General features: G+C 49.5%; 1 protein-coding gene across 2 annotated transcripts in view; it reads right to left on the bottom strand.

The window, feature by feature from the left end:
- Positions 1–24244, bottom strand: part of MROH1 (maestro heat like repeat family member 1) — a 2204128-nt gene that overhangs the window by 1365874 nt on the left and 814010 nt on the right. For both annotated transcript variants that reach the window (XM_086966435.1, XM_086966436.1), the window contains exon 16: positions 12390–12430. In XM_086966435.1, the coding sequence (XP_086822561.1) occupies positions 12390–12430 (41 nt within the window). The remainder of the gene's footprint in view (positions 1–12389; positions 12431–24244) is intronic.

Here is a 24244-nt window from a genome sequence, read left to right as displayed (position 1 = left end):
TCTAAGGCTAAAGACTCGAGAGGGCGTGTTAAGCCAGCTGTTATACCACACATGTACCCCTTGAACACCCAGTGAAAGGACACCACACAAGTGTTATGAAAATAAACAGTGTATTTATTAAAATCACAACAGCCCTGTACTCTTTATGAGGACAGGGTACTAAGCACAAAACAAAACTCTTACGAAAATACTTAAGTTAGCACAGTATATACAAATGCCCGAGGGGCACGGAAAACCATATACTTTGGAATGCGAAATTACTAGCAGGTAAGTACAGTACTAATTGGCTTTGGAATCGCTAGGTCTTGACTATAGAATCTTCAGATTACTTCTAGGAGGCCTAGGGGACTCGGGTGCAGAGTGTGCACTCTCACGCGGGATGCGGGACAAAGTCTATGGTAGCTAGATTTCAGAAAGTTAGTGTTCTCGGGCGAACCCGACCTGGTAGGAGGAAAACGAAAGTGGATCCTGACCCTTGGATAGTGAGGCTATGCTGGGGCACCGAAATACCGAAGTTACCTAGCCCAGGGGCTGCAGCTGCATATGTCTCAAAAGACGTCGGGAATCCTCGTAGACGGACCAGGAGCCTGGAAGAAAGATGCTGGCAGGCGACCAGTGAAGAGAGTTCGAAGTGATCCAAGCCTGGATCTTGAAGATAGATGACACCTGAAAGCAGAGAGGACCAAGTTTGTGACTACTAGCCAGTAGTCAGGTGGCACCAGGAGGGCACCGGATGGTAGTCACCTCGACTAGGTGAGTGGGTGACGCTGTGCTCTGCAGATCTCACGGACCAGGAGGCGTTGTCGGCGACCAGGATGGAGGAGCGAGCTGTCCCATGATGGATGAAGCTGTCGGCGTCGCTGGACCCAGGATTGGGCAACAAAGCCTTGGCAAATTCAGCCCACGCGGTGGACTCAAAATGGCGTCTGGAGTGGACCAGGAGGGTCCGGGGTGCTTCTCTTGAAGAAGGAAGCAAGGGCCAGTCTGGAGCAACCAGACCAGCAGCAGTGATGTCGTCGGGCGTCATTAAGAAGGCCACAAGCCAGCCGGCTAGTAGCCAAACAACGCGGTGAGCAGCAAAAAGCAGAAGGGCCCCACGCAGATCGTGGAGATGCTGGAGGGCTGATCTTCGGTGCTGGAGCTGCTCAGGGTTGGGGCTTCTCGGACCCCAAAGCACTCACCAGTGGAAGACTCGGTGGGCTTGTTGCAAAGAAGTTGTGCAGTCTTGGCGATCGTCGGTCCCTCGAGGTCTCGTCGCACTCACGGTTCTCAGCTTGGCTGTAGAGGTGAGTAGAGGTCACAGGTGCCAGGGAAGCCGGGTCTCGTCGAGCTGTGTCGTCGGATTCCGGAGGAAGGACTTGCAGCAGACCGCAGTGTTCTTAGGATGGTGCCCGCTGATGCAGGGTGACTACTCCTTAGCCACAAGGGAGAATCTTGAAGAAGAAATCTTGATGTCCTTTCGCAGAAAGTCGTGTCTTGATTCCAAAGATGATCTAATTTGAACAGGGGGCCCGCTCCTATCTTTATACTAAAAAAGGGGGCTGACCCGGTGACTAGGTCCTGCCTATGGGTGGGACTAGGAGGGGGGTGGTTACACCCCTCTCCCATGCCGGACTTTCCCCAGGCCAGGGGCTGGTGTGCCCCTGGAACTGGGTCTGACCGGCCTATGAGTAGTGAGCACCGGGTGCCACTCAGCAGTCACCTTCCTGTAAAGCCCTGCCTACCCAGGATACACAAAACCCTGTCTGGGACGGTGCTAGCACCGCCTTCGACAGGAAACCCTTTGTCCAGGCTCCCCTCGCTGGAAGGACTCCCAGCTGCAGGGGGTCAGACTCGTGTCTGTGGTGGCAGCATCCATTTTGTGGAGCTGAGGCTTCAGTTAACTTTAACCAGGGTTCACAGTTACATACATGTCGTGTCCCTCTAGAAGGGTGGAATGCTAACCCCGTCGCCAGAATTGGCGAGGGGTTAGTATTCCAATTCGTATGACACCTTACTCGACATGTTTTGATAAAGCAATACCAAAGATAGCATTTAACCGCAAGGATTATAATGCACTTAAGAGTATATGGTATGCGATATCATGGAACAGCTATTAGGACTTGGTTCCGCAAGCTGCAGACAGGCTCAGCTCATGCCAGAGCACCATCTCACACGATTCCAAGCACTCTGCCTTCAGGATTGTTAAGGCCTGCCATAGGAGTGACTGATAGGAATCTGTGTGTCCATTTTTAGGGTTAGATATAGGTATACTATATCTACAGCAAAGGGTGATTACACGACTTTGCCCCAGCTGTCATGCAGCCATTGGTGTCAAATTTAGGAGGCCAGCCAGGGGTGGCATAATACATGCTTCAGCCCCTGGTAGGCCCTGGGTACACCTATGCCCTGAGTTACAGGGTCTGATAAGGTGGCCCAGTCCCAATTGGAAATGTACCTAGGGTACATGGAATCCATTTTAAAGAGAGAGCAGTAGGCCTGGGGTCCTGTTTGGCAGGGTCCCAGGTCGACTATGTCAAAAACCAGCTAAAACACAGGGCAAAAAGTTGGGGGCAACCATAGTCAGGAGGTACCTTCCTACACTCTGTGTCGGAGATTCTTTGTTTAGCCTCTTTTAGTCGGGTATCATGCGTGTCTAGCCTACAGGCAATGGTGTCTATGCGACTGGTTAGACTGTCCACCTTATCGACTATCGTGGCGAAGCCTTGTCGCATTTCTGTGAGGATAGTTTACATGTCCGAAGCCGGTCTTTGGGCGCTGTCGTCCCCCACCTCTTGTTTACCACCCTCCGACGTCGTGGGTCCTTGTTTAGGGCCTCTTTTGGACTCAAACGTGAGTCGCGGTTGGCGGGCGTCTAACTTGCCCAGGTCATGTCCTTCCGCAGCTCGAATAGGGCCTAGTATACGGGCAGTAAGCAGCAGTCGTTCACAGGCAACAGCTTCTTCGCGACACATTCTACTCGCGTGGTCAAGTCGGTACACCAGGGTTCGCTGGCTCCGATGCAAATCAGGCCCTCAGGTTACTGTCACATGGAGCACGATATGCCGCCGTGCACTCACCAGGGCATCCGTCCCAATAGGTCAGCAATGTGGCACTACCAGAGCACCAGCCACCAGCAGCGGGTAATCTAAGCTACGCACTGGCCATATCTTTATACTCCACTACACCACGTATTTGCGCTGGCCTAGCGACACTGCAGCAGGCAGCATCAGAACTCACTTCTCTGGATAAGTCTATGCCAGCGTCTAGGGTCCCAATAGGGGAAGGTTCACTCCAGATCACTATCTCTGTGGAGACTCCGGGGGAATCCGCCGTCACTTCCACCGCCAGGCGGGTCGCAGCCAGCTCTGGGCACCACCACTGTCCAATGTAATCAATGCCACAACATGGCCGCGCTATTTTATGTGGGGTATCGGGGCACATAGTGAGGATAATGTCGCACTCAGCAGATCGCAGGCAAGCAGCGTAAACTTCGATCATCTGCCAGCACTGTGGGAGCAGCAGCAGGAGTTTTCAGAGCTCCGCCTCACTCACCGCAGATCGGTCTCTGGTGTCACCGGCGGGGACAGTAGCGCGGCCCTGCCTCCACATGGGATCCCTGGGGCTCTCGTGGGACTCGCAGCCGCCCTCAGGCTCAGTGCCGCCAGACAGCCCCTTCCGCCAACGTAGAGCTGCTGTCTGTTCAGGTCCGGTATTCGCAGGAGGGGGATGTTTGTCACACCGTTCACACCTGCACCCCTTCAGCATTCATCAGCGACGGGCGAAATTCAGCTTTAAAAGACGAGTACACAGGTTAACTGCAGGATAACATTCCGGACTGCGGGAGCCTCACAGAGCCTCGGCCATTCCGCAAGTGAGCCACCTAGCGCCCAAAGATGGCAAATACTTGAGCCTGTTGCTCAGTGCCGGCCCAACAATTGAGCATCGAGCTCTAAGAAGAAATGCTAGAGTGGTCTGTGGTCTGCCCAGAGGTGAAAGAGTTTGGAGCCTAGATTGGGGCCTGGTGTCCCATGGTTGCAGGGGTGGGCCTCCCGTAGTACCCTCTGCTGTGAACGGGTGGCTCTTGGGGGAAGAGGGAGCTACGTGGAGCCCAGGCTGGAGCTTGTGTCTCATGGGTGCCTGCCCGGGATCTATGCTGGACACTAAATAAGATATTGTTGGACCCGGTGCCCTCCACCTGATTAGGAATTGGACAACGCGGCGGGTGGTGTGAAGACTTAGGGCAGCAGCGGGCCTAGCTATGTTACATGTGGGCTGAAAAAGATAATGGAGGACGGTAGGAGGAGGGCCTAATCCATATTTGCCACACTGAGAATGACCCTACTTGCAGAGTGCCTCAAAAATGTAATAAATTGGGGGCTGCGCTGAACGCAACCAGCCCACGCATGCAGACAGCAAAGGAGGTCAGGCCTAGATCGGGCCTGGTGGGTCCGGTGCATGAAATGGTAGGCGGCTGGGTCGGAGACCTGCGGATGACAAAGAACCACCAGTTTCCCTGGAGACAGTCTCATCAATGGCAGCCCTAATAGTGGCGGGGGCGTCTTGGCCCTGTTGTGACAGGGCAAACACAAGGAGATGATGGATGGAGCGCTGAAACTTTTTAGACATCTAACCCCCAGTCACAGATCTGGGTTGGATCCATCAACGATCTTTAGCTCACTTCGCCACCTCAGTTCAGAACCAGCTATATGCAAATCAGTCTTGACCCTGTGCCTCATGGGAACAGTGCAGCCCGAACTGCCAAGTTCCCTGAACCGGAAACAAGCATCCTGGGACTGGTTTCGGAGTAACACCCCTCGTCAGCCAGGCTAGCTTGAATCCAGTGGCAAAGTGAGCAAGGGACTCACGTCTGGGTATACCATGCCAACTTAGGGCGAACAAATGAATTGGTGAATGTATGACATTGTTCTGCATTCTGTCCATCAATTGTAGTTTTTACATTTGTTACCCCCAGTGGGAAGGGTATGCCCAGATGTGGCTCCCATGCTCACTGATCCAAAAGCGGTTATCCCATGACCAGGAGTGTTGCAAAGAGTGGCATTACAGTGCCGGCATAGATGCTTGCGGGGGAAGCTGGGACTTCTTTATATGCACCAGCTTTGCGGTTGGTAGGGATGATTCATGGTGACCTTCCCTCTCCCTTTACAGGACAACAGTTATCTGCCTTGACGGCAGCGGGCCTGATCATGTTGGGTGATTGTTACGAGCTTGGGGTACTTATTCCATTGGACGACTTGGCACAATATGAGTTACCCCTCGGCCGGTTCTTGACCTACCATGCTTTATTACAGACATTTGGAGACCTGTGGTCTGAGAGTTGACAGGAACCAGAGACTCATACTGTCCTTCGGGTGCTGGTGTCCCTGGGCTCCACACAACACCGGGAGAAGTGGCTGTGTAGGACACAACTGGAGATAATCACTGGTGAGGTCTCGGGAGAGGTGTAGAGCATTATTGGGTAGAGAACCTCAGGACCCAGAGTGTAGTAAGATTGTGGCGTGCCCTAGGCATATTTCTAGGAACACCTCGTTCAGGTATGTTGTATTTAATTACCTACACATGACCTACTTGACCCCCCCATTGACTGAAGGTCATATATGGAGAAGCGCTAAGGGCTTGCCCCAGATGCCAGAGGAAGATTGTGGGCTTATGGCGTGGAGTTGCCTAGGGCTGTGAGTAATTTAGGATACACTGGTTGCCGCGCTCAGTGGGGTGCTGAACCATGCACTCCCCTGCACAGCTTAGGTATACCTCTTAGAATTGTTCCCCAGACCCAAGGTGAGCAAAGTTGGTACCAGACGTGTGGATTTGGCTAGAAAACGGATACCGATGCAGTGGTGGGCCAGGATAGGTTTGAAGGCTCTGGTGTGGGAGAAGGAGTAGTTTCTGTCCTGTAACTCCAGTTCTGTAGTAGGGGTATCTCTGTTATAGTCATAATCTAGTGAATAGTCCCGCCCATGTGCGTGGACCCCGGCAATCAAAAATAATCTCTTAAATTGTCAAAAAATGCAGAACTGCAAAGACACTTAAGAGAAAATTTAAAGACAAATAATGCAGCCTACATCCACAGGCTACACTGTCCAGTACTTCAACTAGAAATTCCACCAAAAACACCACACATACAACACATCCAGCCCAGTTTCTTCACAGAGAAACTTGCCACTACCAGTAAAAGCCTCTGGAATGATAGAGAGGAGGGCATGGACAGACAAGCCCCATAGGCTGCCATTATGTGGCTTAAATAGGATACTGTGCCTTTAAGAGAACTTTCCAGAACTTTCTCCGAGTATCCCAGAATGCACAGCAGGTCCCTCTTACTTTCAGTTCTTTTTGAAGGCGAAGCACGCCAGACCTGTAGCATTCCCATTGAATGCTTATCTCCACCGGGGAGGAGGGCGGGCGCTTATGACTATAACAGAGATACCCCTACTTCAGAACTGGAGTTACAGGACAGAAACTACTCCTTCTGTAGTAGGGGATCTCTGTGTATAGTCATAATCTAGTGAATAGAATGGCAAGCCCATCCCCACACCAAAGCGGCGGTGGAGAAACAAGATTAACGCCTCTATTGTGCGAACAAATTCCGCAGCGAAGCCTGCCCAACCTGAGCATCTGCCCTGGCATCAGAGTCCAGACAGTAATGCTTAGCAAAGGTATGAACCGACTTCCAAGTGGCTGCCTTGCAGATTTCAGCAATCGGCACGTTACGAAGCAAAGCCGTCGTGGCAGCCTTGCCCCTGGTGGAATGAGCCTTAGGCTTACCTATTAAGGTCTTGTTAGCTTTCTGGTAACATAATTGTATGCAGGACACAATCCACCTAGAAATGGACTGCTTAGAGGTAGCAAGACCTGTCCTGACTGAGCCATAATTGATAAACAATTGGTCAGACCTACGAATATCCTTGGTTTCATCCAGATAAAATTTCAACACCCTCCGAACATCCAGGGCTTGTGGCCTTCCCGACGACGATCAACGACGACAACACTGCTGGTCTGGTTGCTCCAGACTGGCCCTTGCTCCCTTCCAAAAGAGGAGCACCCCGGACCCTCCTGGTCCACTCCAGACGCCATTTTAGGTCCACCGCTTGGGCTTGAATTTGCCAAGACTTGTTGCCCCAATCCTGGGTCCAGCGACGTCGACAGCATCAACCATCGTGGGACAGCTAGCACCTCCATCCTGGTCGCCGACAACGCCTCCTGGTCCGTGAGACTGCAGAGCCCAGCGTCGCCCACTCACCTGGTCGAGGTGACTTCGCCCGGTGCCATCCTGGTGCCCACACAATCACTGGCTAGTGATTAAGAACTTGGTCCTCTCTGCTTTCAGGTGTCATCCATCTTCGATCCAGGCTTGGATCCATCGAACAATCTTCACTGGTCGCCTGCCAGCAACTTCTTTCTTCAGGCTCCATAGACTGCAACGAGGATTCCCGACGTCTTTTCAGACCTATGCAGCTGCAGCCCCTGGGCTAGGTAACTTCGGCATTTCGGTGCCCCAGCATAGCCTCACTATCCAAGGGTCCAGATCCTTTTTGTTTTTCAGCCAATCTAGTCGGGTTCGCCCGAGAACACTAACTTTGCTTTTACTAGCTCCCATAGACTTTGTCCCGCATCCCGCGTGAGAGTGCACACTCTGCACCCGAGTCCCCTAGGCCTCCTACTAGTAATCTGAAGGTTCAGTAACGTAGTCCTAGCGATTCCAAAGCCTATTAGTACAGTACTTACCTGCTAGTAATTTCGCATTCCACTTTCAGAGTATATGGTTTTTCGTGCCCCTCGGGCATTTGTGTAAATTGTGCAACTTAAAGTATTTTCGTAAGAGTTTTGTTGTGTGCTTAGTACCCTGTCCTCATAAAGAGTACAGGGCTGTTGTGATCTAAATAAATACACTGTTTATTTTCATAACACTTGTGTGGTGTCCTTTCACTTGGTGTTCAAGGGGTATATGTGATGGTATAACAGCTGGCTTAACACGCCCTCTAGAGTTTAGCCGAAGACTGCTCGTATCCACGCTACTAGGATAGCTGGTCTATAAGGTTGACTTACAACCAATCACCATAAGGGTTGTTTGGACTGATACAAAGTGCTCACTAGAATAGTGAACATTATATATCAGGCCAACTTCTCACAGGCGCCGACTTGGAACTGCAGGAACTTCCTGTGTTTGTGTGCAATGGGCACATGGAAGTATGCATCCTGTAGGTCTATATCACATAGCCAGTCCCCCTGTTGCAACTGAGGATAAATCTGATGCAACGACAGCATGCAAAACTTTTCCCTGCGAGGCCATCTGTTTGCCTGTCGCAAGTCGAGAATGGGCCTGAACTCGTTCTTGTCCTTCTTGCGAACCAGGAAGAACCGGGAGTACAGACCTCTTCCTCTCTGAGATAGAGGTACGTCTTCTATCGCCCTTTTCCTTAACAGGATATCCGCTTCTGCCTGAAGTTCGCGCAGCTGAAACTGCGAGCCGATTGGCGGAATCGCTGGAGGAGGGCTGATGAACCGAAGACTGTATCCATTGCAAACAATATTCAGCACCCACTTGTCCTGGGTAATTTTTCTCCACTCTGCCAGAAAAAATTGAATGCTTCCCCCTACCGGAGTGGGTAACAGATCCAGGGGAAGTAAGTGCTCAGGGCCTAGAACCGGCCGGGCCTTTGGTCGCTGGAGCCGACTGTTGGCCTCCTCTGCCCTTCGGGCGTTTCTGGAACAGCTTACAGAACTGTTGAGGCTGCTGCGACTGTCCCGCAGTCTGGCCACGTCCTCTGCCTTGCCCCCCGAACCGTCGTTGGAACGGGCGGTACGATTTCTTCGTTTCTTTGGGCTTTTCCAGGCCCACAGCGGGCCATTTCGTCATCCGCATGTTTTCCAAAAAGGGTCTCGCCAGAGAATGGAAGGTTGGCTACCCTTTGCTGTGCGTCCGGTTTAAGTGACGTAAGGCGGAGCCAGGCGTGGCGTTGCTGGTTAACCCGATGGCAAAAACCATGTGCCGCTAGTAGGAATGAGTCCGCTGCAGCGCTGATAATCTGATTCGCTACCAGCATCCCTTCGTTGAGCATCTCCTGGAAGTCTTCCCGCTTATCGCGAGGCAAGTGTTCCGCAAACTGTTGGAGGGAGTCCCAGAGGGCGCGGTCGTAGCGGCCCAACAAAGCCGTGGCACTCGCAGCTTTCATAGAGGTCGTCGATGTTCCACATACTTTCCTCCCAGCCGAATCCATCCACCTAGACTCTTTATCCGGAGGAACAGTGGATGACGGGGTGGTGGCATGTTGTTTGCGTGCCGCCGTCACAATCACAGAGTCCGGAGGAGGTTCCGTCCTCAGAAAAGCCGGGTCCGAATCGGGAGCCCGGTATTTCTTCAGCAATCTCGATGGAGCCGCCCTAGTCACCGCAGGGGTGAGGAAAAGGTCCATGGCCGGTTCCTCCAGGCCCGGCACCAGAGGCAGTAGTGGACGAGACAGGTGTTTCTGGTGCAGTGTCTCGAAAATAACTGAAGTCTTAGGCGTGGGCACCGTCAAAGATATGCCCAATTTGGCAGTGCCCCTCAACAGGACATCATGGAAGGCCACCAGGTCATCAATCGGCGACACCCTCGTGTCCGGTGAACCCGACAGAGTCGGAGAGAAGTCCCGGGTTCCTGAGATCCTTGTGCGTGAGCGAGATCTGTGCCTCCTATGGCGGTGTCTCGACCGCGTGGACGACCTGTGGTGCGATCGCTCCCTCCTCTCAGAGCGAGAGCGGGATCTCCCGGTCCTCGGATGCTCCGCAGGCTTACTTGGAGGGGTCTTCCTCGGTTCCTCCTGGGGCCTCGGCCGAGGGGTCCTCTTGGGAGGCGTCGGCAGGAGAGGCAGTGAAATGGACCTCGGCGGAGGGACCGGGGGTATCACCGACCGAGGGGCAGGCCCATGCGGTGGAATCGGTGGCAGTGGTCGTCCTGGTGGAAGTGGAGGGTTGGTGGGAGGGTCCTCCTTAGGTACCGGAGGAGGGGGCGACTTAGGCCGCGTAGGTGTGTACACCACCGAGTACACCGAGCCCGGTGACTCCTTCGGCGAAGGGGACCGTGACCCAGCCCCTTCAGCCGGCGATCGCTTCCTCTTGTGTACTCCACTAGATCCAACCTGACTTTGGGCGCCAGAACTCCTCCTGCGCCGTTTAGGAGAAATGGAGTGACTCCTAGACGCTGATCTCATTCTTCTCGGCGTCGAACGTCACCTCCGCGACTCCAGCGTCGAACGCCGCCTCCGCGACGTCGACCTCTTCATCCTCGACGCCGAAGGCCGCCTCCGCGACGTCGACCTCTTCTGTCTCGACGCCGAACGCCGCCTCCGCGACGTCGACCGTTCCTGTCTCGACGACGAGCGTCGTCTCCTCTTTCTCGAGGTCCTCGACGCCGAGGATCCCCTCGACGGCGACCAGCCGACGCCGATCGTTCCTTCTTCGACGTCGGTAGGTCGACGCTGACGTCGACGATGACGATGCCGTCGACGGTGGTGGTCTCGACGGCGGCCGAACCAGGCCCCTCGACGTCGAATATTCACACCGTCTCGACCCGGAGCCCCGGGGAGATGGGGAACACACCGTTGTCATCTCTCTCGACGCCGTAGTCGAAGCAATCAACGCCGATGGAGACCGGGACCGTTTGCTGGTCTTCCTGCCTCTGGGGAGCCCCCCAGAGGCCTCAGCAGAGGCAGAGGGAACCTTCCCAGACCCACCTGCAGCCTGCAGTCGTCTCTCCTCAAGGTCTTGAAGCCTAATCTTCAGCCTGTCCCTCAGGGTCCTTGCTGATAGTTGCTGACAGATGGCACAGTCTTCAGGGACATGTGTCTCAGGGAGACAGACAATGCAGACGTCGTGTGGATCACTCTTGGCCTTCTTCCTTCCACATGCTGGGCATTTGTCGAATAGACCAGGCATTTTAGAGCCCTAAAAAGCCTGAACAAACACACAGGAGAGAAGAGAAGCACCAAGAACAAGATAAACGCAAACACTTTTATCCAAAAAGTGACAAAAATCCAATAAACCCTTGAAAAAGGGGAGAGCTCAATGCCAGGGTCCTGTTAGCAGGAGCCGGAAAAAAGAACTGAAAGTAAGAGGGACCTGCTATGCATTCTGGGATACTGGGAGAAAGTTCTGGAAAGTTCTCTTAAAGGCACAGTATCCTATTTAAGCCACATAATGGCAGCCTATGGGGCTTGTCTGTCCATGCTCTCCTCTCTATCATGCCAGAGGCTTTTACTGGTAGAGGCAAGTTTCTCTGTGAAGAAACTGGGCTGGATGTGTTGTATGTGGGGTGTTTTTGGTGGAATTTCTAGTTGAAGTACTGGACAGTGTAGCCTGTGGATATAGGCTGCATTATTTGTCTTTAAATTTTCTCTTAAGTGTCTTTGCAGTTTTGCATTTTTTGACAACTTAAGAGATTATTTTTGATTGCCGGGGTCCACGCACATGGGCGGGACTATTCACTAGATTATGACTATACACAGAGATCCCCTACTACAGAAGGATGTTGACATATGAGCCAGGGCAGAGGAGCGAGCACAGGGAATACAACGATTTTCATTGAGGCGAAGCGAGGACAGTGAGATCCAAAAATAAATCCCACAGGCCCCCATTACTCTGGCTTACTCCCACACACCATGCATGTACTACACAGGTTATAAATATCAACAGGCTTAACACAATTGGAATGTTAGCGCTAAGGAGTAGGTAAGCGTGCAAAGCTGAACTTTACACAAGTGGCATAGTAGGCCTCTACTGCAGTAACTCCGATAAAAGGTCTGGTCACCTTAATAATTCTCAAAACACAAAATGCTGCCACTACAGTTCTGCAAGCTAAACCCACGGCAGGGACAGACTTCACTGTCAATAAGGAGTTCATGCCTGATATACCCCTTCAGGTAGCAAGACAAGCCCAGGACCTTCTCATCGTTTGGGACAGGCCTAGCCCTCTGCACACACAGCAGAGTTGCATGACACCAGGGCCAAATCAAAAGGTCTCGATACCAGCTACATGCAATTGAGCAGGGGAACACATCCATTTACCACGCAAAGGACAGTCACTCCCTCAGGTCGCAAGGATGCATGCATGTTTCTGGTCTCACCAATGGAAGGCAGAGATTGGCACAACATTAACTGCTAGAACCAGGTTTTAACAGTAGGTGTACATTCAATGTCCTTGGAGGGATGTTCTAAAATGCATAATCTAAGAAAAGTAAAATACAGCCACTGTCAAATTAACACCCATTACAGGTGTCAAAAACAGTCATAAGATCTAGGTATTATAGTGACTGAAACAAGTGGTACACCCTTCATTCTCACTGTTGTCATGTCTCTTAGATATAAAAGATGCACTTAACCCAATACATAAAACATTTTAATTCACCATTACTTACCAATAGCCTTGTGGTCAGAGCATAGGGAGATGGTAGGTTCACTGTAAACACAAATTCAGAGACATTCAGTTAAATTGAGAACATTCACTTTATCCACTAATAGTGTACCACTAACAAAATGACACAGCAAAATAGGGTTATAGGAATCCAGATGTCATAAAACAGTAAGAAGGTTATTATTATACTCATACATGGTAAAAAATCTTTACAACTGCTGGAGAGGATCCCAGAACCCGTAACTGCACATATGTACCAATAAAGGTACCCTTATCTCTTACGAGAGGGAGGAATCCAGCATGCAGTGCACATACACACTCTAGCTCTTCAATGTTTTCACCAGCATGGCGATGGTTAGATCGTGTTTCGAACACGCGTTGCTTGGGCCCCAAGCTTCACTTTCACACAGCACTCTCTGATCCTTTATTCAGTGTAAAACAAATTTCATAACATATTGTTCATGGAATTGTCTTTTTATTGTTTCTTCTTTTGATTTATCCTCTTTAGGTAATTATTTCATCATTACCCTCATTTTTTCACGTAGTCATTTCATATTACATGTACATTTGCCCAATGCATTTCAAGCACTAAATGTCCTTCCTCAGGGGACTTCGTTCTTCTCTCTAATGATCTTGAGCCATGTGCATCGGGTGTTTTTGCTCTCCCGCGTTCACCGCGATGGTTAGATCGTGGACATATTAATCTGAAAAGGAAACCCTGTATGGGGTCAGTTTCATAGTTAGTGATTTTTTTACCAGCATGAGGTCCTAATCAGATCACAGTGTGCTTGTAATGGATTAGCACAGCTGCTGTTACGGCTACTACTACATACTGCTATAGCATGCATGGGTTGAAAGAGAGGCCTTTCCCAACCGGAAACTGTACAAAAACAGACTCTGTGAGTGTGGGCACAATGTGGCAATCAAGATATTGTCTGAACAGAGTAAATTAATCTGCTTTACTGATGTTCAGAAGAACGGAACACCCTAGATAAGGAAGGCTATGCACCAGTCAGACTTTCTAGCTGCTTTAAACAACGTGGAGTACATAATCCTGCTAATAATTCACTGAAACACTTTGACTTAGTCTGGGAAGCCAGAGGGGAAAGTCGGGTCCACAAGGTCTCAGCCATTCAGATGCTGAAACTGATTCTGGGCAGGTCAACTTTCATGGTCAGCCTTGCAGCAGCATATTACCACCCTGAACAGTGTCTTTGTAATGGAGTGGCATGGACCGCTCTAGCACACTTCTAGTGTCTTGTATTAGTGGCACAGGCTGCTGAGGTACACTTTGAGCGAGACAGAGCTCCTTGCTTCTCAAAGATCACTCTCTTTGGTATTCGTTTGGATGGGGGAGTTTTTTGGCGAGTCGGAGAAGGGGGCTGGGTCAAGCTTCTATGGCTCTTCAAATCAGTCCTATCTCTGCATGGTTGATACGCCAAATTCCTCTCTCAGCAGCAAGTGGGTTACAAGGTGCTTCAAGTCAGAAGATCAGCCTCTTCAAGCATGGCAAGACTCCAGGTGATTAGGAACCTCCCTGATCCGGAACACAAGCAACCCAGACAGGCTTTGCCTCGATTGCCGATCTGGTGCAGCATGGTTCCAGCAGTAGAGTAAGCATGGGACCCATGTCAGGGCGTTACGGCAAATTAACAAAAGATGATGGGAAGAATGCTTGCAGTAAGTCTAACTACTGGCAATTGATTAGGGTAGAGTTCCAACCCATTGTTGTTTTGCCCAACATGCCACATCGATTTGGAACCAGCCATATGCAAATCAGTCTTAACTCTGCTATATTAGGAATAGTTCAGTCCAAACTGAAAAGACCAGTTTGACCTGATTGGGGTTTTTCAGTCAGGTGTAGCTTGTTCCCAGTGGCACCGTGAGATATTAGGTCTTAACACCTGACCTCTGGGAAGTTGGCTGTCACTCACCACAGTCCTTTTAGTACTCTGTGAAGCACCCTCAAAGAGAATTCGGAACTGGAACAATAAGTTCAGTCAAAGCAGACAGGAGATGCTCAATCTCTGTCTGCGCTTTCAAACAGGTTTGGGTCGGTTTGGTATTTATCTGGCTGTACACCATATCCAGCCTTTGTGCAAAGTGATGCTCCTCACAGTAGGGTAGGTATCAGTCTAGAATATACATAACTGAGGGACAACTAGGTGTGACCTAGGTGTGACCTTTCTGCACCTGGCTATCAATAGCCACAATGAACAGTGATCAGGGAAAAGTGTGGCCTCACTGTAGTCCCATCCTTCACGCTCTCCAGCAACAAAATGCTCAGAAAGCCTAATCAGCAGTCGTTCTGAGCAAAAGGACCTAATCAACATTTTAAAGGAGCCCAGTTTTCTATTCCCCAACATCAGTGTCAAGGTCCCCTCCCTTCATCTTTAAGAATGTCAGTAATACTCTTCCACTGCCTGGGAAAACTACCTCACCTCCATCTTGTGCACAGGAACAGGTTGGTTGCTGCCAAAATGGCTCACTCATATGCACTCCTGCTCACGCATATACACAAAGCACGTACCCCACAAGCCACATAATAATGCTCGCAGGATACTAGCACTAGGACCTGGGTAGGACACAGACGCAGAACTTCACAAAAGTGTGCAAGTAGGCCTCCTCTCCTGTTATACAGATAAAAAGTTCTTGTCACCAGTACGATTTTTAGAAACACAATGCACTGCAACCACTCCAATTGGTTCGACTCATAAGTCTTAGGGTGGTCTTTCCCAAAACCTTTTGCCCTTCATTGTTTTGCAGAAATTTGTTTTTGTTGTCCTTGGGACTCTGTGCACTTTACCACTGCTAAGCAGTGCTAAAGTGCTTGTGTTCACTCCCCTAAACATGGTAAAACTGGCTTACACCTAATTGGTGAATTTAATTTCCTTAAAGTCCCTTGTAGAGTTGTATACCATATACCCAGGGCATGTAAATTAAATGCTACTAGTGGGCCGGCAGTAGAGATTGTGCCACCCACTTAAATAGCCCTTTAAAACTTGTCCCTGGCCTGCCACTGCAGCCTCAATGCCATTTTAAACTGACAATTCTACTTGGCAATATATCGCATTGGCATGCCTTAAACTCCCCTTGTTATGCATATATATCACCCCTAAGGTAGGCCCTAGGTAGGCCATAGGGGAGGGTGTATTGTTGTTAAAAAGTTGGACATGGACTTTTAAGTTTTACATGTCATCTGGGGGGAAAAAATCCTGAATCTGTTTTTCACTGGTGTGAGGCCAACCTGTCCCATAGGATAACATTGGGTTGCCTTAATACATTTAATAAGTGGTAACTTTTTATTGGGAACAGGTAAGCTTTCCACGCTTGGATCTATGAAACCATTCAACATCCTCTCTAATGGAAAAGTCAGATTTTAAATGACAATTTTGAAAATGCCACTTTTCGAAATTTGGCATTTTCCTGCCGTTGCTATCTAGTGGCTGAAGTCCGTCCTAGGTCACATGACTGGGTGTACTTGGCAGTTGGACGTAATTCCTCCTAGACAGTCACACAATAGATGGATTAGGTATGCCTCAATGGGTCATCAACTGGCAGGATGAGGGGGCGGGGAGGGGCTGGGCACAGACCTACTTGCAACTGAATAGGCTGTGTACTTCCTCCACACAAAAGGCTTGTCACCACTGCATTGTCCCTCCAGCCAGCTTGAAAACTGGGCAGGGGAGTCATGAAATTCCAAGTATTTTAAAAGACAACTTCTAAAAATGTCTCCTACTTCAAAGAAGGCACCAGGTACAAAACATACGACATTAGGATTCACTTTTCGGTTAACTTTCTGGACTTGTGGAAGGAGTCTCAGAGGACTGCCTGCTCCTGTGGCCTGATTTGTACTCCACAAGACAGCTTTGTTGCACCTGGAAGGACTGCTTTGGCTCCTGAAGCCTGCCTTGAAACCTCAAAGGCCTGCCATGTTGCTTGAGCCATGCTTCATCTTTTGAACCCAGGACTACATGAGTGACTCCAAGGGCTAGTTTGCTGGCCTCTTGTCCAGAGCCACAAGGATATAACAGGCACCCAGCATCTTAAAACCGTACCTGGACCCAGCCATAGTGAGTCTTAAACACCCCTCCCCCCCCCACACACACATTGCGCCCTTGCATTTTGTAGTGGCACTAAAAGTGCCCAGCCAGCCACATTCCAAACCTTTGACTTAGACATTTTGGAATAAAAACTGTTCTGAGAACTGAGAGAAGTCCAGGACCAATCTACTTGTAGATCTGCCTGAGGTGCATTGCTAGGAGACCTGCCTTTGTCGTAGCTCCCACTATGTTCTTTTATGAAATAGCAAATCCTGTTCAGTGGTCCCGTGGAAAATGGGTATCCGGCCACATGGAACTCTCATCAGCTACAGCCTTCAGCTTCGATCCGCTGAACATTTTCGACTTCCAAAACAAGAGACCAAATCTGAACTAAGAAATCTTCACTGCCACTTCGTAGAGGAGATGCCTGGTGATGACGATCCCTCCTCGGGCATTGGCTGAGCATTGCACACAGAACATTACCTTCCAAGAACATTTTCTTCAAAAGGAAGTGCTGACCGGGCCCAATAACTTCTTGTAACCAACCGGTGTGGTGCTCCATTACGGTCAGCCATATTTTCTGACTTTGACCCAGTCTTGTACCACGAGATGTCTGCTATTGATGCTTTGATCTTTTAGGTGCTAGTTTTTACCCAAACATATTTTAAGGATCACAACTACGGTTCTACTGACAGGGTTTTTGTTGTTTTGGTGTCAAATAATTTATTAAAATGTATACCGTTTTTCTATATTGCTGTAGGATTTTTTCATATGCTGTGTTTTCACTTCATTACTGTGTGCGTGCATTTATACTTTGCCTCCAAGTTAAGCCAGGCTGATTTTTAGGCCAAGCAAACAAAGGTTAAGCACAGGTAAATTTAGTGGCCTTTGTGGTTCACCCGGGTCGAGATTGTGCCTGTTGCTTGCACAGGGGCCACCTTCCATTTCACCAACAATCACATTTATCACAACTTTATACCAGACAGGCGACCCTCTTGTCACTACACTTATCAAGATATTGGATTTCTCAGAGAGCCGATTTTCTATTCTCAATATCGGGAAGGACTGGATTCTCAGGCCACTGTTATGATTTGACCAGTAACAACAGATTGGCTGATCACAGTAAAAATAGGGTTTCTACAACTGGCGTTAACATGTGCAGGAACTCAGCATATTTTAATGGGGTCAAATCTGATTTAGTTATTAATAAAAAGATTGCAATTAAAAGTTCACATGTTGGAAGAAAGTTGTAACAATAAACCCTGAATTTTATTGTCTATTTCATATAGAGCTGTTGTCTATCAACTTGTAATATGGGAACCTGGGGTTATAAATGCCCTGGTATCAGTAACATGAAACACAAGATTATTCCACCTAAATTACTGGCCACACAGAGTGAGGTGTCTGAGAAACTGGTAACTGTTTATCAAACATTATGTTTGACTCAGACTCTATTTAATAATTACACGTGTAGACTTTTTAACTATTACGAGGACTTCAAACAAGTGATTTGAATGTCTGGTTACAAACAGCTTTAACTGTTTCCCATTGCTCATGTCATTCTTACTTTGCTCGGACCCTCTTCAGCTGCTAGCTTTCCTATATTTTATATAAGTAACTGATTTGCTGAATGAGCTGATTATAAAGTCTATAGAACTTCACAGATGTTTACTTCTTTCAGTATTTACAGTTGTATTGGTTACTAGGATACAAAGTAGCTTGTCTTCTCCACAGCAAAGTTGTTGCAACCTACACCAAAAATGAATGCAACCAGCAAGCATAAATGAATTGAGGACTCTCCATATCTAAGATGTCCAGCAAGTGAGCGTGATAATGCAATGATCATCAATGACCATCTGAGATGGCTACCCGAACCATCGCATAGAATAGTGGGTCAAGGATTAGTCATTTCCTGACTTGACTATGGTAACTCCCTTTACCCGGCAAGCCCTACGTTTGTCATAAAAAGACTACAAGTTACCTAGAATGCAGCAGTCATCCGCATATTGTTGAAAATCACCAAACACCAGTTCGCAACTGCTGACCTAGCAAGCCTGCATTGGCTGCCAGTGCTGCAAAGAGTACACTTTAAAGGGCTGTGCTTAGCTCATCTATCAGTCTAAAAAAAGAGTCTGAAGCTAATTCAGTCTTCTTGACCCTAAAATACATCAAGAATGCTGCTCTCCACCAACCGCGATTCAGAAAAGGGGGGTGGTGATGAACAGAGTGTCTGAATTAAGCAGACCACTCTTACCCAGTCCAAAGATCAGGGCTTGATCCATGACCGTTATTTAGCTCACTGCACCATCCCAGCTCAGAACCTGGCTATATGCAAATCAGTCTGCCCGGGCCCAGTGCATCATGGGAACAGGGCAGACTAAACTACCAAGCCAATTCTTCACCAGAAAGGAGACAACATTCCGGGGACCGGTTTCTGGCATTTCAGCCGTCGTCGGCCCGGCTTGCTTGAATCCTGATGGTGCAGTGAGCAAGGGACTCATGTCTGAGTATACCCTGCCACACCTATAGTGGCCAAAAACGATTCAGAAAAGGGGGTGGTGATGAACAGAGTGTCTGAATTAAGCAGACCACTCTTACCCAGTCCAAAGATCAGGGATTGATCCATCACCGTTATTTAGCTCACTGCACCATCCCAGCTCAGAACGTGGCTATATGCAAATCAGTCTGTCCCTGGCCCAGTGCATCATGGGAACAGGGCAGACTAAACTACCAAGCCAATTCTCCACCAACCAGCTGCTGTTTTCAGTAACCCAGATAAACAGATCTAGGAGGGGAGGAAGCTACTTTACCTTCCTGGCCCCCAAGCTCTGGAACGCGCTCCCACAGCACTTAAGGAAAATGGAATCCAAACCAAAATTTAGGAAACTGTTAAAAACAGTCCTGTTCAATTAAACCAAATCTTTTGAGAAGTACCTGAAGCTGGGTAGCGCTTGGAAGCCCTTCTGGGTAGCCATGCTCAGTTATGTAAGTGTAGCACCCTGCACTAATTCAGACAACCCTTATGGTGATTTTAGTGATCTTAGACAACCTCAGAAAGCTCTCTAAGTAGTAGCTCTGGAGAGCAGCCTTCAGGCTTAGTCCAGAAGAAGTGTAAAGCAGCGTGTTTTATCAGTACTTATCCTTATGGTATAGGATACTTGAAAAAGAATCACACAGTGTAGTTATAAAAATATGTATTTTATTACAAATACTCACTAACACAATTGTACTATCTCCTACATGGAGATATACACACAATACACACAATACTTAGAAATTAGAACTCTAAGCATATAGTACAAATACACAGTGGTCACCAGGGGGAGACCAAATCATATACTAAAATAGGGGCATGCGAACCACAACTTAAGTAGAGACTGGACACAGAAGACATAGAAGTGTTGGGAACCCAAAGACCACTAAAGGTAGATACCCAGGAATCCCCGGAGGCCGTGTGCAGTGTGTGAACATGACCACATGCTCAACACCAGTCAAAGGGTAAGACGCGGTTGCAATTTAAAAGAGAAGGGACCCTTCTCAGTGGACCTGAAGAATCTCAGTGGAAGATGGAAGGTTGGAGAACCACCCCACCCATGAATACTCCAGGAACCAGGATACCTACACCAGAGAAGCCGGGTGCATAGGTGTCAAATGGCGTCGGAAACCACCATAGACCCTATTGGAGGACTTCAGGAGAGATGCTGCTGGAGACAAAGATGAAGTGATCCGGTGGAACCCAAAGTGGATTTAGGAGGAGAAGAACCTGCAAGCATAGGGGATAGAGTCTATGCCACTCAGGAGTGACCAGGAGGCACAGAAGACTAGTGCACACCGATGTTGATAGATGCAGGATGGTTGACAGTGCCCTTGAAGATGAAGCTGTGCGGACCAGGCGATGCAGTGGAAGACCAGTTGCCGTTCACAAGCTGTCCCATGTCGGTTGTTGAGAACCAGTAGGTCAGTGTCTGGCAGAGGCACCTCGACAAGGTAAGTCAGAGCCAGCCCCAAGCAAGCAGTAGGGCCACTGGAATCAAAGAAGTCCCTTGAAAAGGCTCCAAAGACCTCTGGAGACAAGAGTCGCCAAGCCTTAGAAACAGGCAGCTGACGAGGTGCACAAGGCCTCAGTTCCAGCGGTGCCGACGAGGGATACTGGCGACAGACTCGGTCTGAAGACTGCTGTTGTCAGGGGAGTTGTATGTATGTATGTATGTATTGCATACTTATATAGCGCAAACTATCACCCAAAGGGTATCCTGGCGCTTTGCCTCTTAGCAGACCGTACGCGATGTTACACTGCTGCAATACTTACACTGCCCTAGGAAAGAGGAACGTTTTTAATCCTTTTTTAAAGGAAGGAAGGAAGGTCCCCCAGGCTTCTCAAAGACAGAGGTAGGGAGGTCCACAATTTAGCTATGGTAAATCTAAAAGAGCGTCCGCCAATCCGGGTCCTCAAGATCTTAGGGACTACCAGCAGGCAAGCTGATGAGGAGCGAAGAGATCTGGCAGGTGTATACCAAGAAAACAGCTACTGCAGAGGAGACGGACCCTGCCCGTGAAGGGCCTTAAACACTACTAAACATAGTGCCTTGAAATAAATGCGTTGGGAAATTGGCAACCAATGAAGGTCCATAAGCGCCAAGGAAGATGAATCAGAGCGCCAACGAGAAAGAGCCAGCTTGGCAGCCATGTTCAGTACTCGCTGCAGTTTACCCACCAGGGTAGCTGGTGTACCCAGAAGTAGTGTGTTGCAGTAGTCGAGTCTGCTTAAGATGATGCCACGCACTACCTCTGGTCGGGCATGGACTGGGAGCAGGGGAAGGATCTTCCGTAGTGTGCGGAGCAACATCATGCAGGTAGCCACTGTTTTATTCACAAACGTGTCTAACTGTAAGTTAGATCCAAACATCACACCCAGGTTCTGAACAAAATCTGCCGCCAAAACTGCGCCCTGGGAACAAGTAGGCCAAAAGTCCAACAGCAACGGCCGCAAAGTACGATCCAGCGAACAGTGCTGTACCTCTGTTTTAGAGCTGTTAAATTACAGGGAGTTTTGACGCAACCAATCCGCGGTGGCTGTCATACAGCGATGGAAGGTCTCCTGAGACACTGCATCCCTACCTTCAAAAGAGAAGATAAGTTGCGTGTCATCGGCGGAGGTAAAGATTGAATAAAATAGGGCTAAGGGCCGACCCTTGGGGTACGCCCTGACCCTCTTTTTTGATGTCAGATCTGTAGGGCGGCAAGACTACCACCTGGTGTCCATTACCAAGATAGGAGGCCAGCCAGTCCAGAGCCAGGCCAGACACCCCAATTTCCTCCAGTCTCCTGACCAGAATGGCATGGCTGACCGTGTCGAACGCGGCCAACATATCGAGCAGCACTAAAAAGGCTGCCCGACCGAGGTCGACTCGCGAACGAAGATCGTCCAAAACAGTCACCAATGCAGACTCAGTACCGTGGGCTGGCCTGAAACCAAACTGGGCCACATCCAGACAGGTGTTGGTCTCCATGAAACTGGACAGATGTTTGGTTGCCAGCTTCTCCAAGATCTTAATGGGAAAAGGAAGTAACGAGATGGGCCTGTAGTTCGCTGAACAGGTGGAATCCAGCGTTTCGTTCTTCAACAGCGGAGAGACCACGGCCAGTTTCCAACAATCCGGAACTCGGGCGGTACTGAGGGACTGGCAGCAGATGGCATGGAGGGGGGGGAAAAGCTCCTCTTGGAACACTTTCCAAAATGTATGTGGTAGTGGGTCCAGGGGCGAGCCTGAAGATACACTGTTGGCCAGCAAACAGAAATCCTCAAAGGAAGGAAGGGGAAAACTGTTCAGCCGTGCCTGCCTTCCATACACCTCCGAGGACCCTGAGATGGTTACTAGTGCAGGATCAGGCGTGAACTGGATACCTGGGATGGCCGTAGTGGCAATCTTGTCTTAAAAGGCCTTTGCCAGAGAGTCGCATAAAGCTTGAGAGGCCGGAATGTCATTGGTAGCACAGGCATGACGAGAGAGATCCTTAATGATCTTAAATAAGGTCTGAGATTTATTCGCTGCTTGTAGTAGTGTCTCCTCGAGAAACCTGGCTTTGGCGCACTTAATCTGTGCTTTATAGTCCGTCAGTGCTTGTTTAAAGAGGACTTTATCTGAATCAAGGTACTGTTTCCTCCAGGCACGCTCCGCCCGCTTACACTGAAGTTTCATCTGAAGAAGATCTTTTGAAAACCAAGGCATGGCAGTTTTAGCCCTGTCTCTGGTTTTCCGCAGGGGGGCCAGCACATCCAGTGAAACTAAGATTTGCTGGCTAAGGATCTAATAGCTCTCCTCCACACTGCCTCCTAAGGTGAAACCCTCTGCCAGCAGGGTTGGCAGGCGCGACTGTTTTAGGAGCCTGGACCATTGCCTACCAAGCTTAGTAGTAACTCCTGTACTGCCACTCCTCGATGTATCGACAGGGAGTAGAAGAGAGAAGTGGACGAGAGCATGATCCGTCCAGCATTGAGGGACAATGTTACGAATAGTCACCTGGCTGGCCTCTGCAAAGATCAGGTCTAGGGCATGACCATTTGAATGAGTCTGGGAGAGCACCAGCTGCTGCAAATGAATATTGCCACAGGCCTGGACCAGGTCTTTATAGGCTGAATCTGTAGGTCCGTCTGGCCACAAATTAAAATCTCCCAGAACCAAGGTCCTGGCATGGGTGTTAGAAAGATCGTAAATAAGATCTATTAGCTCAGGCACTGCAGACAGAGCACTGGCCGGGGGTCTATAACACAGCAATCCGGAATGCAGGGCACCTCCCTGTCCTTTTAGGGAAAAACCATTAGTTCACAACCCAGGCTTTCCTTAGTCTCAAGCTGGGAAATGTCCAAAGCTTCCCTAAAAATAAAGCCTACACCACCTCCTCTGGTCCCTACACGAGGATTGTGCCTGATTTTGTAGCCTGTGGGGCAGGCTAGACCCAGTTCCACCGCACAATCCGCTCCGGTCCATGTCTCTGTCATGAAGAGCACATCTAACTCATAAGACTCAATGAGTAGCGCAATTTCCACATGGTGCTGCTAAGGGATCTGACATTAAGCAAGCCACAGGACAGGGACTCCCGGCACCTAACGGTGGTATGAGGCTGGTGGCTAAGTATAGAACAAGGGTCCATGTTTGTAAGCATGTCTCTAGAATAAATTAACCGGGTAGGAGATGGAGAGGCAGCATTCCCGGCGCCCGTTGCGACCTGAGCGTGAACGGGCGCAAACGGGCTTACCTCTGGCGCACCTCCGGCGCGCTTCTGCTGTGCGCCGGCGCTGCGCGCTTCAGCACCAAGCATCTTAAATGGCCGTAAGCGCGGGAGTCTGAGAGGGAACCACTAGGCCCACAACAAAGATGGCGCCCCAGAATCGGCAAGATGTGATTTCCCCCCACCCAAGATGGCGGCCTTGAATCGCCACGATGCGGGGAGTATCACACCTAAATGCCCTAAATCCCACAAAATGCGGGGTGACCAACGATTATTGTGCAATGTTAGGAGCTAGAAGAATTTATCACCCCCAAGTTAAACTAAAATAAAAAGCAGCGCCTGTTATACTAAAACAGCAGCGTGATCGTGCAGCAAAATACAACTGTTAAAAAGCTTAAGTAAGCGAAATATGAGAGCGTGAGCGCTGCGGAGGGTGAGTCTACCTGCCAGCAGAGAGAGTTCAAGAATATGAATACTCCTCCAAGCGCGGGAGTCTGCGAGGGAACCACTAGGCCCACAACAAAGATGGCGCCCCAGAATCGGCAAGACCTGATTTCCCCCCACCCAAGATGGCGGCCTTGAATCG

Source organism: Lissotriton vulgaris, chromosome 4_1 (genome assembly GCF_964263255.1).
Source record: "Lissotriton vulgaris chromosome 4_1, aLisVul1.2, whole genome shotgun sequence".
NCBI classification, from domain to species: domain Eukaryota; kingdom Metazoa; phylum Chordata; class Amphibia; order Caudata; family Salamandridae; genus Lissotriton; species Lissotriton vulgaris.
The sequence above is the reverse complement of the archived record's forward strand: the minus strand, read 5'-3'. Positions and strand labels throughout refer to the sequence as shown.